General features: G+C 36.5%; 1 protein-coding gene across 3 annotated transcripts in view; it reads right to left on the bottom strand.

The window, feature by feature from the left end:
• klar (klarsicht) overlaps positions 1-16,381 on the bottom strand; it is a 209,026-nt gene that overhangs the window by 31,076 nt on the left and 161,569 nt on the right. For all 3 annotated transcript variants that reach the window (XM_013310588.1, XM_013310586.1, XM_013310587.1), the window contains exons 9-17: positions 7,750-7,920; positions 4,813-4,959; positions 4,430-4,634; positions 3,381-3,982; positions 2,714-2,857; positions 1,963-2,151; positions 1,168-1,424; positions 393-765; positions 1-146 (exon numbers count right to left, since the gene is read on the bottom strand). The exon at positions 1-146 is cut by the window's left edge and continues 628 nt beyond it. In XM_013310588.1, coding sequence (XP_013166042.1) covers positions 1-146; positions 393-765; positions 1,168-1,424; positions 1,963-2,151; positions 2,714-2,857; positions 3,381-3,982; positions 4,430-4,634; positions 4,813-4,959; positions 7,750-7,920 — 2,234 coding nt within the window. The remainder of the gene's footprint in view (positions 147-392; positions 766-1,167; positions 1,425-1,962; positions 2,152-2,713; positions 2,858-3,380; positions 3,983-4,429; positions 4,635-4,812; positions 4,960-7,749; positions 7,921-16,381) is intronic.

The following is a 16,381-nucleotide window of genomic DNA, read 5'->3' as shown; positions in this document are numbered from 1 at the left end:
GCGACGCGCTCGGGCTGCGCGGAGAGGCTGGAGCAGCAGTCTGACTGGGAGTCGAGGTAGGCGCGGTAGTCGTCGCCGAACTCCAGCAGTCGCCGCGCGCCGTCAGAGTCCGGCGCTTCCGAGTATGGCTCAGAGTTGTATTTTTCCTGATGAAAAAAATGTTTTAATTAATATCTCACATATAAAATTAAAATTTGTATTGTGCAAAAAGTTTGATAATTTAACTGACGATAGTGCTAGTGGTGTAGCAAACAATTTTAACAAATTTTGACTTTAAAATTCCTCAGTCAAGCAATCATTTTCAAATTAAAATATGAATAATTGAAGAAATTTAAAATGTTTGGTGAATTTATTAAATACTAAAAACAAAGAACACGACAAGAGTCACATACCTGATAGAAGTCCCAGGCTTGCTCCGAGAAGGAGCTATGCTCCTCAGTGCCGGCTGTCACACTTTTATCAACATCAGAATCTTTGTCTATACTGAGGTCCCACAGTTGACTTGGATCTCCTAAACTCAGCGCCAAGAAGGACTTTTCTCTCTCTGAACTCCTGGCCATCCTCGGTCTGACCGGCCCTCCTTCTGGACCCAGTTTGAAGCTCGGGATGACGACTTCCGGCTCGTTCTGTTCTGGAATGGCACTGTCTTCTTTAGCGGTGATGTGCGTCTTCTCGATACTTCTGCGTAGATGAGCGACAGTCGTCAACTGCTGCTTTATTAGTTCCTCGTCACTTTCATTGCCCGACGTCGATGTTGTGTCAAACCTGAAATTTATATGTTCTTTATTCCTATGTCGTGATCTTAGATTGGTAAAAATATCTGATGTACATTTAATTAAATGTATGTAGTCTTTGCTTATATTCTTCTTGTTAAATTGTGGTGCTTAGTGGATAGATATCCAGATGGTTATGAAATATTTGTCAGAAGACAGCTCAATGGAACTCGATGAAATTTAGCATAGATGTAGAACGTTATCAAGAAGAACACATAGGCTACTAATTAAGTTTTTTTAATTTCGCACGGACTGAGTCGCGAGCGACATCTAGGAGGATTCAAAAGAAATAAGCCTATTGGCGAATACCAATAGACCAGATTGTAAAAATCATTTACGTCGCCTTTTATGGTAATGAAATAATAAAATGTAATTGTGTAATAGACAAAGGTACCTATTCTTCCTGCTGGTGGCGGGATCGCTGGCGGCGCTCCTCTCGTTCTTGTCCTCTATCTCAGGACTGAGGCGGCCGCAGAAGGAGCGGGACTTGACGAGGCGGAGGCGGTCGCGGTCGCGTGTGTGGGCGTGGCGCGTGTCTGCGGCGTGCTTGCGCAGCTTGAGCCGCTTGCGTCGCAGCCAGCACTGCCGCTCGCCCCCCTCCACGCACGACGTGCACGCCTCCGTCATCGTGTTCGTGCTCGACACATGACCCTGACACACACATACACACTTACTGATGCATTCACAGTCATTTTATAAATACCACCATAAGACATTCGCTTAGTGTAGATAAGGTGATATAAATGTTCACCAAGTATCTCTGGGTACGATAGTAACTTTACAAGCTTGTGATACGAACGTTGTCATTGGCTGCCGGGTGTTTGTGCGAGAGACCAGTTTAAACTGTTTGGACTTATCTGACGTACATACAAATATCTCAAGCGTTTGATATTGACGTTAACGTATTTACAACGTAAACTCTGGCAAATATGATCTAGATTTTGCTACCGCGCCCGGAGCCATCAAATCAATGTGAACAAGCAACAAAGACAATATAGATGATGGCTGATGACCAATTTGTTAAATTTCCGAACACTTGTCACCGAACATGAGGGAATCAGTCAGGAAGACGATGATAATCATATGTAGCTTATGCTGACGTTTTTAACCTTTCAAACAACTAAGAAGCCTGACCGGGATTCATAGTAGACACACAGACGCTAGGTTTTGAGTAGACAGTGCGACTCACCTGTACGGTAGTGGAACTACCGCGTAGTGCGTTAGAGTCAGCTGGAGTGACTCTCTGTGGGGAGGCGAGAGTGTTGAGTGCGGACTCAGAGATGGACATGTTGTGCGCGATGTCTGTGCGCGCGGGCAGCTGGGACAGGCAGGACACGGACCAGGGCCGGGGACCGCCCCGCTTCTTGCGCAGCTGTACCTGATTGGTGAAGTTAGTACGTCACTTTGTTAATCACAATATTAGACAGCAAGCTATGAAAGAAACTGATATATTTATGCATATTAATAAAATTGGAATGTCTGTATGAGGTTTCACAAAATTATTGTACACTTGATGTATTTGCTTGATAGCGTAAAAGCAATTTTTAATTTATTTTTGTCTGTCTGTATGTATGTCCGCAAGCCGTTGTTTCTACACTTTTCTATCATTATAAAAGAGAGCACATAACCATTCCAGATATTTAATTCTGGATTTGCCATTTCAATGGTAGAATTAAAGAAAATAAAACTTTGTAAGATTAAAATTAATTATTATATGTTATCTGTTCTAAAAATTCAAGACAAATTAATAACATAAGTACTATAGCTTTTTTAAATCAATGTGAACCTTTGATAATAGTGAAATATATTTAAAACTATTGCTTAATTAGACATTAACACTTGATACTTCTGTTAAATCATCATTGTTAATTCGTCAATAAGTTAAACAAAGAAAGCGCTTAAAAATGAAGCTTAGTATAACGCAATAGAGTTGTTTTTACCTTGGCCTGGTGTGTCGGGGTGACTGTACAAGTTGATGTGCTCATGTCCATAGAGGAATGCAAGTTGCGCTCTTCAGATGTCAAAGAAGTGTCCACTTCACTTTCTGTGGTGTATTCACCCGAAGCATCGTAGCTCTCCGTACACTGGAAAATAAACCTTATTACTAGGCTGTAGAGTTAAATATTCAGTGATTGGAAGAGAGAAAATTACAATGTCACAGTAAAGAGGGTTGTAATGATTTGTATTGCGTTAAGTGTTAGAAGACATCAATAAATGTCATATTCCTTGTTTTTAACTTTAATAATGTTTTGTGCGTCCCGGAGGCCTAATTTAGTACTCTTCCCATTTCTCCCATCCTTTTCTTATAAAGAAGTGGAAGTAGACTTTCCGGAGGAGAGGATGCATGGAAAGGGAAGATATTTTCTTTCTGTGCATCCTCTCCTCCGTCGATTAAAGGTAGGCAACGCATATGCAATTGCGTATGTCTATGGGCAACGGTCACTTCGCTATTTCAGCGATTTCAGGTGACCCCTTGCTCGTTTGCCACCTTATTATATAAAAAAAAGGATTAGAATTGAATTAAAAATTCGCAAATATCAAAACTTAGCAGCGTTCAGACAAGAAAAAGTAATTAAAAAAACAAAAATATACATCAAACCCACATACCTGATTATTTTCATTCTTGTTTCGTTCGTCTTCCGTACTCTGGTTGAGCCATTCCTTTATCCGCGACATCTTTCCCCTGCTGACTGACTTCCCTTCCTCGTCTATCAATGATTTAAAATTCCTCGAGTTCTTCTTCTTGGCCATTTGATGCTGCGCTTGTTTCTGTACCAATTCCTCTGCCTGTATCACCAGCCTTTCTATATCTTTACATCTCGCTTCAACTTTTAATAAGTCCGGTGTTGACGATTCTAACTTCGGTTTAGGCGATGCTTTGTCTTTCTTTTCATCTAGTGTTAATTCGCATTGTATTTCAATAGACGATGTCATCAGGTCCGTGGAATCTTCATTAGCTATTTTAGGATTTCCAACATAAGTCCATTCTTCTTCTGACGATTCTTGTGATTTCTCGTCCGTCTCGATCATTTGACGTCCGTCAGAATCCGTATCGTGGTGTCTGAAGTAGAAAGTTGCACAGTTCTTGGATTTCCGATCAGTTTGATTGAATTTTGATGTGTCGACTGGTTTTTTTCTTTTAACGACCGTCGGCGGTGTTTTGGTATGATCGTGGAAATTCATCGATTCCGTCTCTTGCGTACTGAGGCCTGGAAAATACACAACTGAATGATAGGCTACTTCGTTGCCGTCTGTCTGTTTGTTTATTTATAAAACGTCGGTATTTGAACAATATTGTGAGTAGTGATCGATTGAACGTGCCAATGTTTATTTATGCAAATCGCACAGGCGACAGTCACCGGCCGCGATCTTTGCGAATATGGAAAGTTGGATGCGTAATTTACATTGAAGAGATGGTTTGTTATTGATTGACTCTTTGTTTACCATTTATGGAAATTGTATGAAATCTATGGGAAATCATTCAACTTTCTATAATGCACCTTGACTTGACACTTTATGTATGAAAATAACGGAAATTACTACTGTGGTTCAATGCAAACCCATAAGGAAAGTAACGAACGCAATTATTTTAACATTAAGTAAGATTACTATGCGTATACCTATTTTGTTTATGAGAGTATTTTGGTGGACCTCACCATTGAGTCTGCTGTGAGGCGGCGTGTGTCCGTCGACGACGTCATTGTGGTGCGTGAGGTCCGTGAGATCTGCGAGGTCTGTGAGGTGCGTGAGGTCGGGCACGCGGTGCTCATCGCTGCGGTCCATATCGCGCCGCCGCCGCGCGCTCTCGCGCTCCGGTACCAAGCCTCTCCGGTCGCACCTCAACACATCTTCGCCCTCGTCCTGGATTTAAAATTAGAAATAAAATCTTTATGAAGCTATTGGCCAGCCTTGATACTACAGACTCGTTAACTGGTCACTAACTTTAGTCAAAAGGCAAGTTTTGCATAGTAAATTAAAGGAACGCGATCATAGTACTTCTTGACCCCCAAAGGTCTTTCAAATGGTTATGATACCTTACCTCAGAGGCGGACTGTCTGCTGTCTAGTGAAGAGTGCCTCTGCCTCGGCTGGGGAGTGCGCCTGCGTGGCGAGCCGCGACAAAGCCGTGGTTGTTTCAGCGCCGGTTCCTCGTCACTGTCGCTCGCTGCTTCGATAGAGAGGCAACCCTGGAATGTACATAATACGTCAGCAATTACTCTACTAAACTACTGAGATACTTGTGTATAACATTACAAATAATAATACGACAAATATCTTTTAACACATCTAGAATACAACTATGACTGCAAAATTGTGCAAACTATTGTGTTTCTTTTTCTAAGCAATAGGATATTAAATGGATAATATATTACGATCTATTGTTATAGACGCTACGCACGTAATCTTGTAAACTCAATAAATTAAATTATACGTTTAATTCAAGCTTTCTCTATTCATATCAGCTATGAATACTGCACATAGTAATTTATAGCTAAACACAACGAGCATAAAGCCCTAGAGAAACATTAGGACACATTAAATAAATTAAATGGGCAAGACCCGTCTACTAATAGAATAAGGTCAATTCTAGCCGCAAATAGTAAAACTCTCACGGATTTAATGTAACGATTTATTGTGTAAGGGCGCGTGACCAACCCTTTATCTATTTCTAGTTAAGGGTTGGAAGTAGGGACTTGACTAAATTGTGTAAACAATTTAATTTAAACATTTATAATAATAATATTAATATGATAGCGAAATTAAACAGGCATAATAGGTTTAACCTATAGAGAATATTTACCAAGAAGAGAAAAGAAAATTGGTTATCTGTGTTCAAAAATAATCAACATGTGAAAAAAACCATAAGAATGGAGACAGTATCTATGACTATTTTATATTGTAAATATTTTATTATTCAAACTAATACCATAAAGAGCAAATATTTGATTGTTTGCATTGAATAAGCTCCGTAACTACTGTATTGACTTGAAAAATTATTTTACTATTGGTAAGCTAAACTATCCCCGTGTGATATATAGGCTGTATTGATTTGTATTGTATTTGATATTGTACTTGATTTTTTTTAAATTCCACGCGGAGGCAGGCAACTGCTGGTAATAAATATTTTTGTTACCAATTCTAATATTTTGACACTTTAAAATATGATTATTTTGTTGACTGAAACCCTCACTTAATAATGGTTCATGATCATTTGGTTGTCACTTCGGGGGGTCGTTTGCGAACGGGGTCTCAACGGGGGGTCGATTGCGGCATTGTCACCACGGAGGTCCGTAGCAAAACGGCTAACGAGGCGTTTCAAACGAAAGCGAATAGAACAAACTTTGTCACGGAAACATCTAGAAGAGACTCGTCTGGATTCTATGTATCATTGTTTACGTAACTAGAGAGTTGTGATGACGACTTTCATTTGAATTTATGCAATATTATTGATATAATTTTTCAGTCATTAAAATTATTAACTAACCTACTTTTGTATAAATAGATTTGATCCTTTGATACATATGATCAATTCATTCAATATGCGAAGAGAAACATTTTGTAAGCTTAGGAAAAAAACACCGACTAAAACTTTAAGAGAAATTCTCTCTCTATCCTAAGAACAGTTCTCACCGACTGACTTTAGTTTAAAATATCTCATATCATTACCATTTTTATGTAGTTGCTAGGAATTTACAAATTATGTCCTGGGTATTGTTAATTGTTAAAAATCAAATACGAATAATATTGTTTTAACTTCCACGTTCTCATCTTACAGACAAAGAAGCTATGATCTCATAGAACAATATCATGAGTCATTTAGTAATTAAAGATTTACACATTGAGTTGTAGTTTCCATAATAAGTTCAAAATCGTACTATAAACAAATCTTTTGCTTCAAATACTATAAAATCTCAGATCAGGACAAATCTCGGATAAAGATAAGTGAATCTGTAAATCTATAAAATATCGTTTATTCCATAGTGTTGTACCTTGATTACTCGTCGCGATATTTGCTTTGTGATAAACATAAGTGACAAAGATACATTTGTTTAGAGAATTGGATTTTTTTGGTTATGTTCAAGTCAACACCACGTTGCAGCGTCGTGCTTCACGTATTTAAAATCATAGTTTTTGTAGCTGTTCTTATTTCGTGTCAGTAAACACTTTCTTTATAATTGTGGTCAGTCGAAAGCGGGATTACTCAGCAACTATTGTGTAATGATGTACCAAAACGAGTTGCAACTGTTGAATAATATTCTATTCAACTTAAAAATACTATGAAAATAGAAATGAAACAATTAAAAAGAATAAAATAGTGTCTCGCCCCGAGGGTTCCGTACAAACCTATAGGTACAAATAAAAGTTCACCTATCACGACAATCCAGTCATAGGGTGTTTGATTTATTCACAGAACCAAGGCACAGGAGTCCTGAATATTCGATATAAATACAAGCTTGATACCTTCAAGTGTTTGGAGGTATGGAACCCTGAAGACTAAGAATGTTTTCAAAACAGAAAAAGAATACTATCATAGTAAAAGTTGTTCGTTTAAGTAAAGTAATAGTTAATTTAAGGTCTCACGTTTTACGAGCAATTAACCTCACGGTGGTAAGGTCGACATTCTAACTGAGGCTTGAGCGTATTGACTAATGTCACAGCTTTCACACAAAACGACTACTCTCATACAACTACGTTTAGGCATAGATTACCAACCTATGTAGTAAACCCACATTATGTTGCGATGTTATATTTAATGGCCTCTGTATAGTTAAATGATAAACTCAAAAGCTGGCTTTTCTATAATATATTTTTAGATACCTTTGTTGCATCAAAAATTTCAATATTGTCTTTTTTCTCTACCACGTCTTGACGAAGTAACTTTAAATGATGGTATTGAAAGTTTAAAGCAATTATCGCTCGGACCATTTTCATACTTTTGGTATTAGAATAAAGATTTTATATAGAATATTCTTTACCTGGTTGTCACTCTTAGCAAGGCAGGCTTCCAGATGGCACTGCCACTCGATGGCACGTAAGTACAGCAGATGCCAGCGTCGTTCGAGTGCGCGCGCTGCGTCCCCGCCGCCACACAGCCGCACCACTGAGCTTACGATGCGCCCGTGGCATTCCACGTCGCGTTGCAATACCTAAAGACAAAGTTGTAATGGTTAGAGATAACAGATATTACAACATAATTGAAAAGATCAGCCTAACTATGGAACTTCCAGTTTCCATCCTTTTCATATAAGAAAAGGATAGAAAGATGTATTGGATTCGATAGAGGATGGGTCGCAAAAGAAGGAAAGAGATTCTCTTTCTGTGCCTATCCTCTTCCCTCCATAAAAGGTAGCCAACGCATCTGCAAGAGAGGTTATCTATCGAATTCATTTTCTTACATAATTTCTATTATATATTGAATAAACAAGAATTGTCGATCAGAAACCAACCCGATAGCATTCTTGATTACAAAAAAAATATGTGACTTCTAAAAAGTATCGGTAGTGAAGTCCGGGCGCACGGCGTGTCTAATGCACCCATAGCTTGTGATTTGTGTCAAAGCTATTCAGGAAAATTTATAGAAATACACACAAAAGGGCACGACGTGAGTTTATCACGAATTCACTTTTACAGTTTTTTTCCTTGATATAATTTAGAAACTATAAAGTAGGTGTTCCAACGGAAAACACATAGTAAAAGAAGTTGCTCTATTTTAGTAGATATTTGAAATATTTCTTGTTTAGATCACATCAAGATTAGTAAAAATAGAAAATAATTAAATAACGCAATGTATATTTAACTTATTATTATACGCAATTTAATTTGATATTGATTCGGTAACAAATCTCTTTTATGTAACGTATATCGCAAACAAATTGCCATTATTACTAATAAGCCTCGATAGCTCATTAAATTACAAAGCATCGAGTTAGGCCGCGGTTGTATCGATTACGATTCGATTACATCTCGAAGAAAAATCGATTTAACGAAATTGTTTGCAATCATAGCGCTTTCTCACTACAATATCTCTTCGACATTAAAGTAATTACGTATTAAATTATTAAACATTCAAAAATGGAAATTTATTAACTATTTCTTTATTTATTAGGGGCTTGAGTTTTATCCATTTATAGGTCCAATAAATAGTCCTAGAAGTCATCATCTGCTCACTATGCGTCCCCACCGAGGGGCTCGGAGCCTGCTCTAAGTTGGGGGTGACTAGGCCATAGTCAATCACGTTGGCCCCGTGCGGGTTGGTTGACTTCACACATATCTTTGAATTTCTTCGCGGACATGTACAGGTTGCATCACAATTTCTTTTACCGTAATAAAATCGGATAAATGTACATAAATAAATCGAAAAACACTTTTGTATACGGCGGGATTCGAACCCAGGACCTACAGATTACAAGTCAAGTGTTGAAACCCCTGAGCCACCGACGCTCAAGTCCCAAAAGTAATCTAAGTTAAATTTATTTTTCGATACATAAAATATGATACAGGGAAATTGTGCAGCTAAATAAAAACTCTGTCTATTTTAGAATAGCTCACATATCTATACAAAAGACTATTCAAAAACTAATGTTACATCTTCATCCATAAATAGCGTAGAAATTGACATTTAAATTTCTTATCAGTTCGTTTATATAGTGGACAGAAGACACAAATTACTCATCAAATTTACATAATGTGATTGCGTGGGGGCTTCGGTAAAAGTAAATGAATACCTTATGTTTATGTTCAGACTCAATTTGTACTTTTATGCATCCTTTCACATTACGATATGTACGTGACAGCAAGTTTTTAAAATTATCTAACTCGATGTCTTCAATTCCAATCTACATTCGTAAGAAACTTTATTGATGTATTTGTTATTAATAAAACAATAATTCACGACATATCGTATCCTGAATAATCTCATATCAGATAAGAATAATATCGTAATTCAGAATGCTGAGCAAGTAGGATTAATAGCTTTCTGCCAATCGTAGATATTAAAATTCACTGATGAATGTGATTAAATGAACAACTGCACCAAAAATCTCTGTATAAAACATATCCCTGCCATTATCTTTGACAACAGAGATAACAATATGTTTTAAATGGAGATTTTGTACTCAGAAACCCACGGTTAGTAGACATCTCGCTTTAAGATTTTTTCCTGCAGTTACATTGTCTTAGGTTTCTTTTCCTATCAAGGAGGTAGCAAAACACTAACATTTCACGATTTGCATCCATTACCGTAGTGGGTGTTAAGGTCAAACATTTTCGATTGTACAATTTACTAAATTTCTATAAACCCTGTTATAACTTCACATTATTGCGTCATAAGGTATAACTAGAAACAAAGAAAATGCGTAGGCTTTAAATTTAACACGTTCAATCCCGCTATGATTTTGATGTTATGAAAGTGAACTTAGTGGCAGTGAACGTGTTAATTCAAAGTATAAAAAAGTCTAATTTAAAGGAAGGTTGTCTGCAGAATGAATAATTTGTTTATCGCAGCGCATGAGGGCAATTCTTTGTTTCAAAACAAAACATTAAAATTCAACCTTGCCATCGGCTGAAAGAACCTTGGGTATATTTTAATGTTTAACTGTTAACTGTATTAGGGATAATTTTACGGTTAAAAGGGTACCCAATGAGAAGCAACTTTGTTTTCTTATATTTCGCAACTTTAAAATGCATTATAGCATCTTTTGCTTGGTTCAAGTGTCAAATATTAAGATTGCCGACCCCTATTCGAGTGAGCTGTAAATGAAATATTAAAAATTTTCGAATTTCGACAACCCTAATTCATTATATGTTATGTCTATGCTTTTAAATCTTTGTCTATTAATTTCTCCGTATCATACATATTTGTAAGAAGATTAATCGTACGTGATTAATTAAATTAGTTGTTCGAAGCTTCCGAGAAACGTGTCTATCTGACCGTCGTGCGTTGCAATTATATGTTCTTCGCAAATATATTTAGTACCACCGATGTATTATGTAGAAAAAGCTAAACTTTGACACAATAAAATTATAATCTTTCCGAAGCTAAGATTTTCATGACAATAAAAGCAAGTTCTAATTCTTCGAGCATTAAATTAAGAAAACAATAGAATCTAGGATAAGTCCCGACAACTTTACGATCCTATTGTTAGAAGTACAAAACCAACTCAACTTAGATCATATCAAAGATTATCTCAAAGATCTGAATCAATCTTATGCACTCCTGTTATAAAATGTCCAATAGCTGCGGTGAAAGTTGAAACAGTATTAAGACAATGGGTCCTATGTTTTACCGGTACTATTAGTTTGCTGTCCTTGAACATGACTATAGAATTGTAACTAAAGGTCTTATAAACAATTAGTACAACACTTAAGTCAAGAAGAAGTTCTTTTCTCTTACAATTTCCTATATATCGGCACGAAATAAAATCAAAATTAGTGTTACAATATTTCGTGTAGTAAATAATAATATCAGACAAGCTTAACTCACTACAGAACTTACATACCGTAAAAATTCCTTCCTATATTCAAGCAAACAACAAATAAAGTGAGTTTTTACTTCTAAAATACGTCTCAATCTTTGTGAAACAAACTGAACTAACTCAACACAATATATGTTGGTAAGTAAATGTCTTTTGTTACTGGAAACTATCTGTTAGATACGTTTAACATAAATCGACTGTCACATCCATTGCTTAGTTGTGTTGTGAAATGTCAAAAGGGCGCGATGTCAAGGCTGCTAGTGATGTCACCAACGCGGCATTTGGCGATTGATATCGTGATATGCCTGAAGCCGTGATGCACGCTGGAAGTGACAACAGCGCTAAATCGTGATATAACATTATTCTTGGTACAAACAAATGATTTGTAGCCTCTTCCGGAAGAGCATGCAACAGTAAGAAACCAAAACGTTATTAAGGTCGACGCCTATAGATATTTAGCTAGCAAAGTAAACATAAGGCAATGTACTTTCCTCTTCTTTGTAAATAAGCATATATTATAAACTTCATGGTAAAAGAATTTCAACTGTTTATTAACGGTATTCACACGCCTGTACAATTCTTAGACACAATTAGTTCCTTCAATTTACTTACACACAGTTCGTAATAAAACCATACAAAATTTATAATTAAAACAGTTGCACGCTACTGTGAGTCTAAATAATGAGACACCTTTTCAAGATATATTTCTTCTTTTCTTTTCTTTTATCCTATTTCTTAGAAAGTAATTTAATCGATTAACCTCAGCCACCGCAACTAGTATCGATCAACGGTGCATATGTCAAAGGAAGAAAACCTGTTTAGACTAATGACTACAAACCACTTGTTTTCTAGCCTATTTCTATCTTTTTGTATAAAAACATTTTATTGCATGTATTACATGTACAAAGTATTTATACGACCGATATTTTTTACCATAACTAACGGTTAGACTCACTCTGCAACTCCTATTGCTTATTTTAGTAAGACTTCATCAAAGTTAGAAAGACGCAAAAAACTTATATCGGCGTAAACATATTTAAAGTGTAGCGGCGTTCTATTCAAGGTGGTTAAGAAAAAAAAAGCTCAACTCTGAATACCGAATGGCAAAAAGTAATATCGTATGACCTCCTGGTTTCGACTCGCGCCACTATACAACGACCGTGATCATTTTTTTCTTCTATCGCCCGACTTACCTGATTGAAAATAAACAAACCATTATCAACTTTATCGGTTATTGATAAAGTTGATAATTGCATAAATGCAACCAATAATCGTCTTGTCAATTCATGTACAGTTACGTGTAAGTGTATTTGAATCTTATACAGTTGTGTTAAGAATGAAAATCTATTGAAGTGGAAATTCTTTACAAAATGATAGGTCGTGAAGTGCCGAAAATATGTTGAGCTTTTTCTTTGAGATCATGCAAGTTGTATAGGGAGGTTGCGCAAACTGGGAGCTAATAGCTTGCACGCCGGGCGAGTCACGAACCTATCGTACACAATACCTTCTAGTTGGGCGTCAAACGTATATTTAGTTGCTAACACCTGAACAGTTTACCGAGAAACAAAAACAAGCATTGTTGCCGCGCGTGAGTCATGGTTATGACTGCAATTTTAGTATAGCTTTCGAACATAAGACGAAACCTAAATATACCCATAATCAATGTATACCTAGTACTAACAAAGAAATCAGATAAAACAAACGAATAGTGTGCATAGGAGATTTCACAGTACAACTCAGGCCTGCCAACAAAAATAAACTTATAAAACTGACCACATAGCATTGTTAAATATTGCCATTAGGAATAGCTCCTGTACTAATAGACTGAGCACGAGTAGCAGCTTCATGTTAAATGGTTCTTACTGATTTTGTTTGTTTGCGCAACTTTAAAATTTAAGAAGAAAAAAAAGATGGTATGAAATACTCCTTATTCGTCTCATAAATTACTTCACCTTAGTTTATACTATTATCCAAAAATTAAAACTAAAATTGCCTTGGGTTTTCAAATTGTACCATACAATCTTTCACTTTACTGTTCCAAGAAAATCAAGTAAAGCAAAAAAGCACATTGTCGGGTGGTCGATGCAACAGTGTAACATCTCGGGCATACGTTTTAATGCAGAGTTGGCAAGGACACGCTCGCTTCATCGGCACCATATTACCCTTCACCGGCCCCATACTTACTGGCCCCCTTTACTTGGTCGTGTGTAATTATAACTAATCTATGTTATAACTATTCGTGAACAACGCAGATAATATTGTGTAATGAATATTTACTTTCATTTTGACCCCAACGTTATATTTAACTAGCGGTTGTCCGCGATTTCGCTTTGTAAGAGTAGACAATAATATGACCGCATCCATCAACTGCCTTACCGTCTAAGTTAGGCCAACTGTATTAGTACCCGAAACAAAAGTGGATTTGCTGGCGGACAGGGAGTTAAAAATTATCTGCCAGCTCTATGACGACAAAACTTGTTGATTCAACCCATCTTTATGTGTCAAGATTTCTTCTCCCCAATCAATCTTTCATTCGTTATTTACGTTATCACACCTTTCTTCATCGTGCCATCTTTTACATCACCATACATTGGCAAGATGCATATGTAGTAAGATTCAATTTTGACGGACGTAGAAAAGGAATGCATTAAAAACTTCAGTAACAAGGATCTAAACGGGACTGAGAACCCCGGACCTCGACTGTCTCAGTCCTTGACGGCTTACAATTTAAGACCTTCACGAAGTATTACATTATCGGTATTAGACAACAAATAATTGTGGCAATTACTGTTCATTCATCACGAATGCAACAAATCACAGTCGGGGTGGCGCGTGCCGCTTTGTTCCGATTGGCGTTGTGTAATTGTAATTTACCTTTATCTTGCCTTCCGTGAGAGACGTGCTTTATGCCTTTAATTGACAGCGAGAATAATATCCTCAATTTTTATAATAGAAAAACGGTAGTAAATATTGTGTTGACCAACTTTTTTTAAAGATTTTCGACGCTTGTTCGTATTTTCTGGCAGCTCTTTATAGCTGCTTACATAGAATGCGAAATATGTTACAGAAGTTATGGAGTCACTTTGAGTTTCTTTTTCGCACAGATTCATAAAAAAATGTTCTCAAGCTTTTTCAAAAGGAAGTTAATATAATAAATATAATGATTACTCGATACGATTGGTTTTGGCTACTGATGTTTTTGTTTTAATTATTGCCATAGGGAGTTTCTTGACCATTTTAATCACATCTAGGTTTATGCAAAGATTATAGAATTTTTTTCTGGCACGATTACTTCTGCGAAGCGTTCCATGGATTTCGATAAATCTTAATTACTTATTTTAAACTCATCTTTGCAAGTAGCGTCGCCAGTACAACAGTAAACATGTGAATTAACTTCACATTTGCAAAAAAACTATGAATCTAACGAGGTATTAAATCGTATTATTTAATCCCTATGTTTATGCTACTAAGATTTATATAAACACGAGTAGATTAACATCGTGCGTGTTGACGCATGGAGTCATCGTCCGACATCAACGGAATTAGCCGAAGCCGGACGGAAATAGTCGAATGTCCAGAAAATTCTGTTCTGCCTTTTTCAGCGAATTCTTCGACGGGGTCAATGCTGACATTGGCACAAGAACGACTACGTAAATAGACAGGACAGCCAAAGTGTCACACAGTATAATTACGCATACAGACTTTACAAATTGAGATTCCTTAATTCTTATAACACTATTTTTAACGTCAGTCTAAAGCTGCTGCTAACCTTTGGTTTTCTCTACTGATAAAAACAAAAGCATATCATCTCTTTCTATGCCCTTTAAAAATGGGAACAAGCTTTTCTGATTAATACGAAGTCTCCTGAAGTTATATTTATGAAACCGGGATTCTTATAATCGAATCCGCTAACTGTCCCCAGCAAACTGATCACTTCTAAGCATCTGGCATTAAATAAGTCCGCCATCCATCTACGAGATACCGTTATAATATAGATTGTGTTACCGCAAAAGGCGACATTTCCTTCGTGAGTTTCGTATTACTTTACGATAGAAGTTTATCTACTTTTAATATTTATTGATTACCTCTAATTAATTTTATACTCGGACACCAGCTCCTTATATCGTTGTACTATTCAATGAATCCTATAAGGGAAGTATTAAAAACATGCTTAATCTATACTATGTTTTTATTTCAAGTCTAGTCGTATTTTCTCCACTTTACTTAATTTATTACGGTACATTACGTCTTAAAGGTATAATAATTTATTCTCGATAGTCGATTCGAGAACAAATAGTAAATTCAAACAAATCAACGCGGAACATGGGAACTTATGCAAACATTGGCCCTAGCAATATGCCATGCACATTGGTGTACGTGACTCCTATATGCATTAGGGCAGTGATAGTCAACCTATTCACGATGAGACATGTCAAACTATTTCGTGACTACGAAGCAGAGAACGAAAAAATGGTAATGATCGTCTTTGCTGCTTATTCGACGACGAAAAAAGAGTACCAAAGACTTTCGAGCGTACGCGACCCCCTGTAGATCGCAAGTCATAAGTTGAAAAACACTGCATTGAGTAATAAGGCACACCAATAGACACATGTAACAATTCGTTGTATGAGAGGTACAATTTGATCGCAAGTCGTGACTATTGTCGCCGGTAATGTTTGAAAGTATAGGTTTGATGTTTGAACGTTGAATGTATGTTGCTAAACATTATTCTTGTAATCAATTTATTTGTGTTGTGTTGTAATAATCCAGAATTTGATTGTAGAAAGTTGCGTTGAATTTATTGTGTTCAAACGTATGTAACAACTTTAATTTTTTATATTAGAGCAGATTTTTTATATTTGCTTTCTTAATTAACAAATGCAATTACATTGGTCAGTTAATAATCTGTGACAGGTGTATAAAAGAGTTCTTTAAATGTTATACAATAGCTCTATACAGTTTAATAGTCACAAAAAAACTTATTTCCTTTTAACCAATAAAAAGTCAAGACTTCGACTTCCGTTTGATCGCTTTCTCAGATGACCGTAGATTTCTTGTTCCTTTTCAGTGAAACTTTTACACCTATAGATCATTATTATTACAAGTTGCAGCTGATCGGCCAAGGAGATTGCTA

Source organism: Papilio xuthus, unplaced genomic scaffold (assembly GCF_000836235.2).
Source record: "Papilio xuthus unplaced genomic scaffold, Pxut_1.1 DF827714.1, whole genome shotgun sequence".
Lineage (NCBI taxonomy): Eukaryota > Metazoa > Arthropoda > Insecta > Lepidoptera > Papilionidae > Papilio > Papilio xuthus.
Note: the sequence above shows the minus strand (reverse complement) of the source record. Positions and strands in the feature narration are given on the sequence as shown.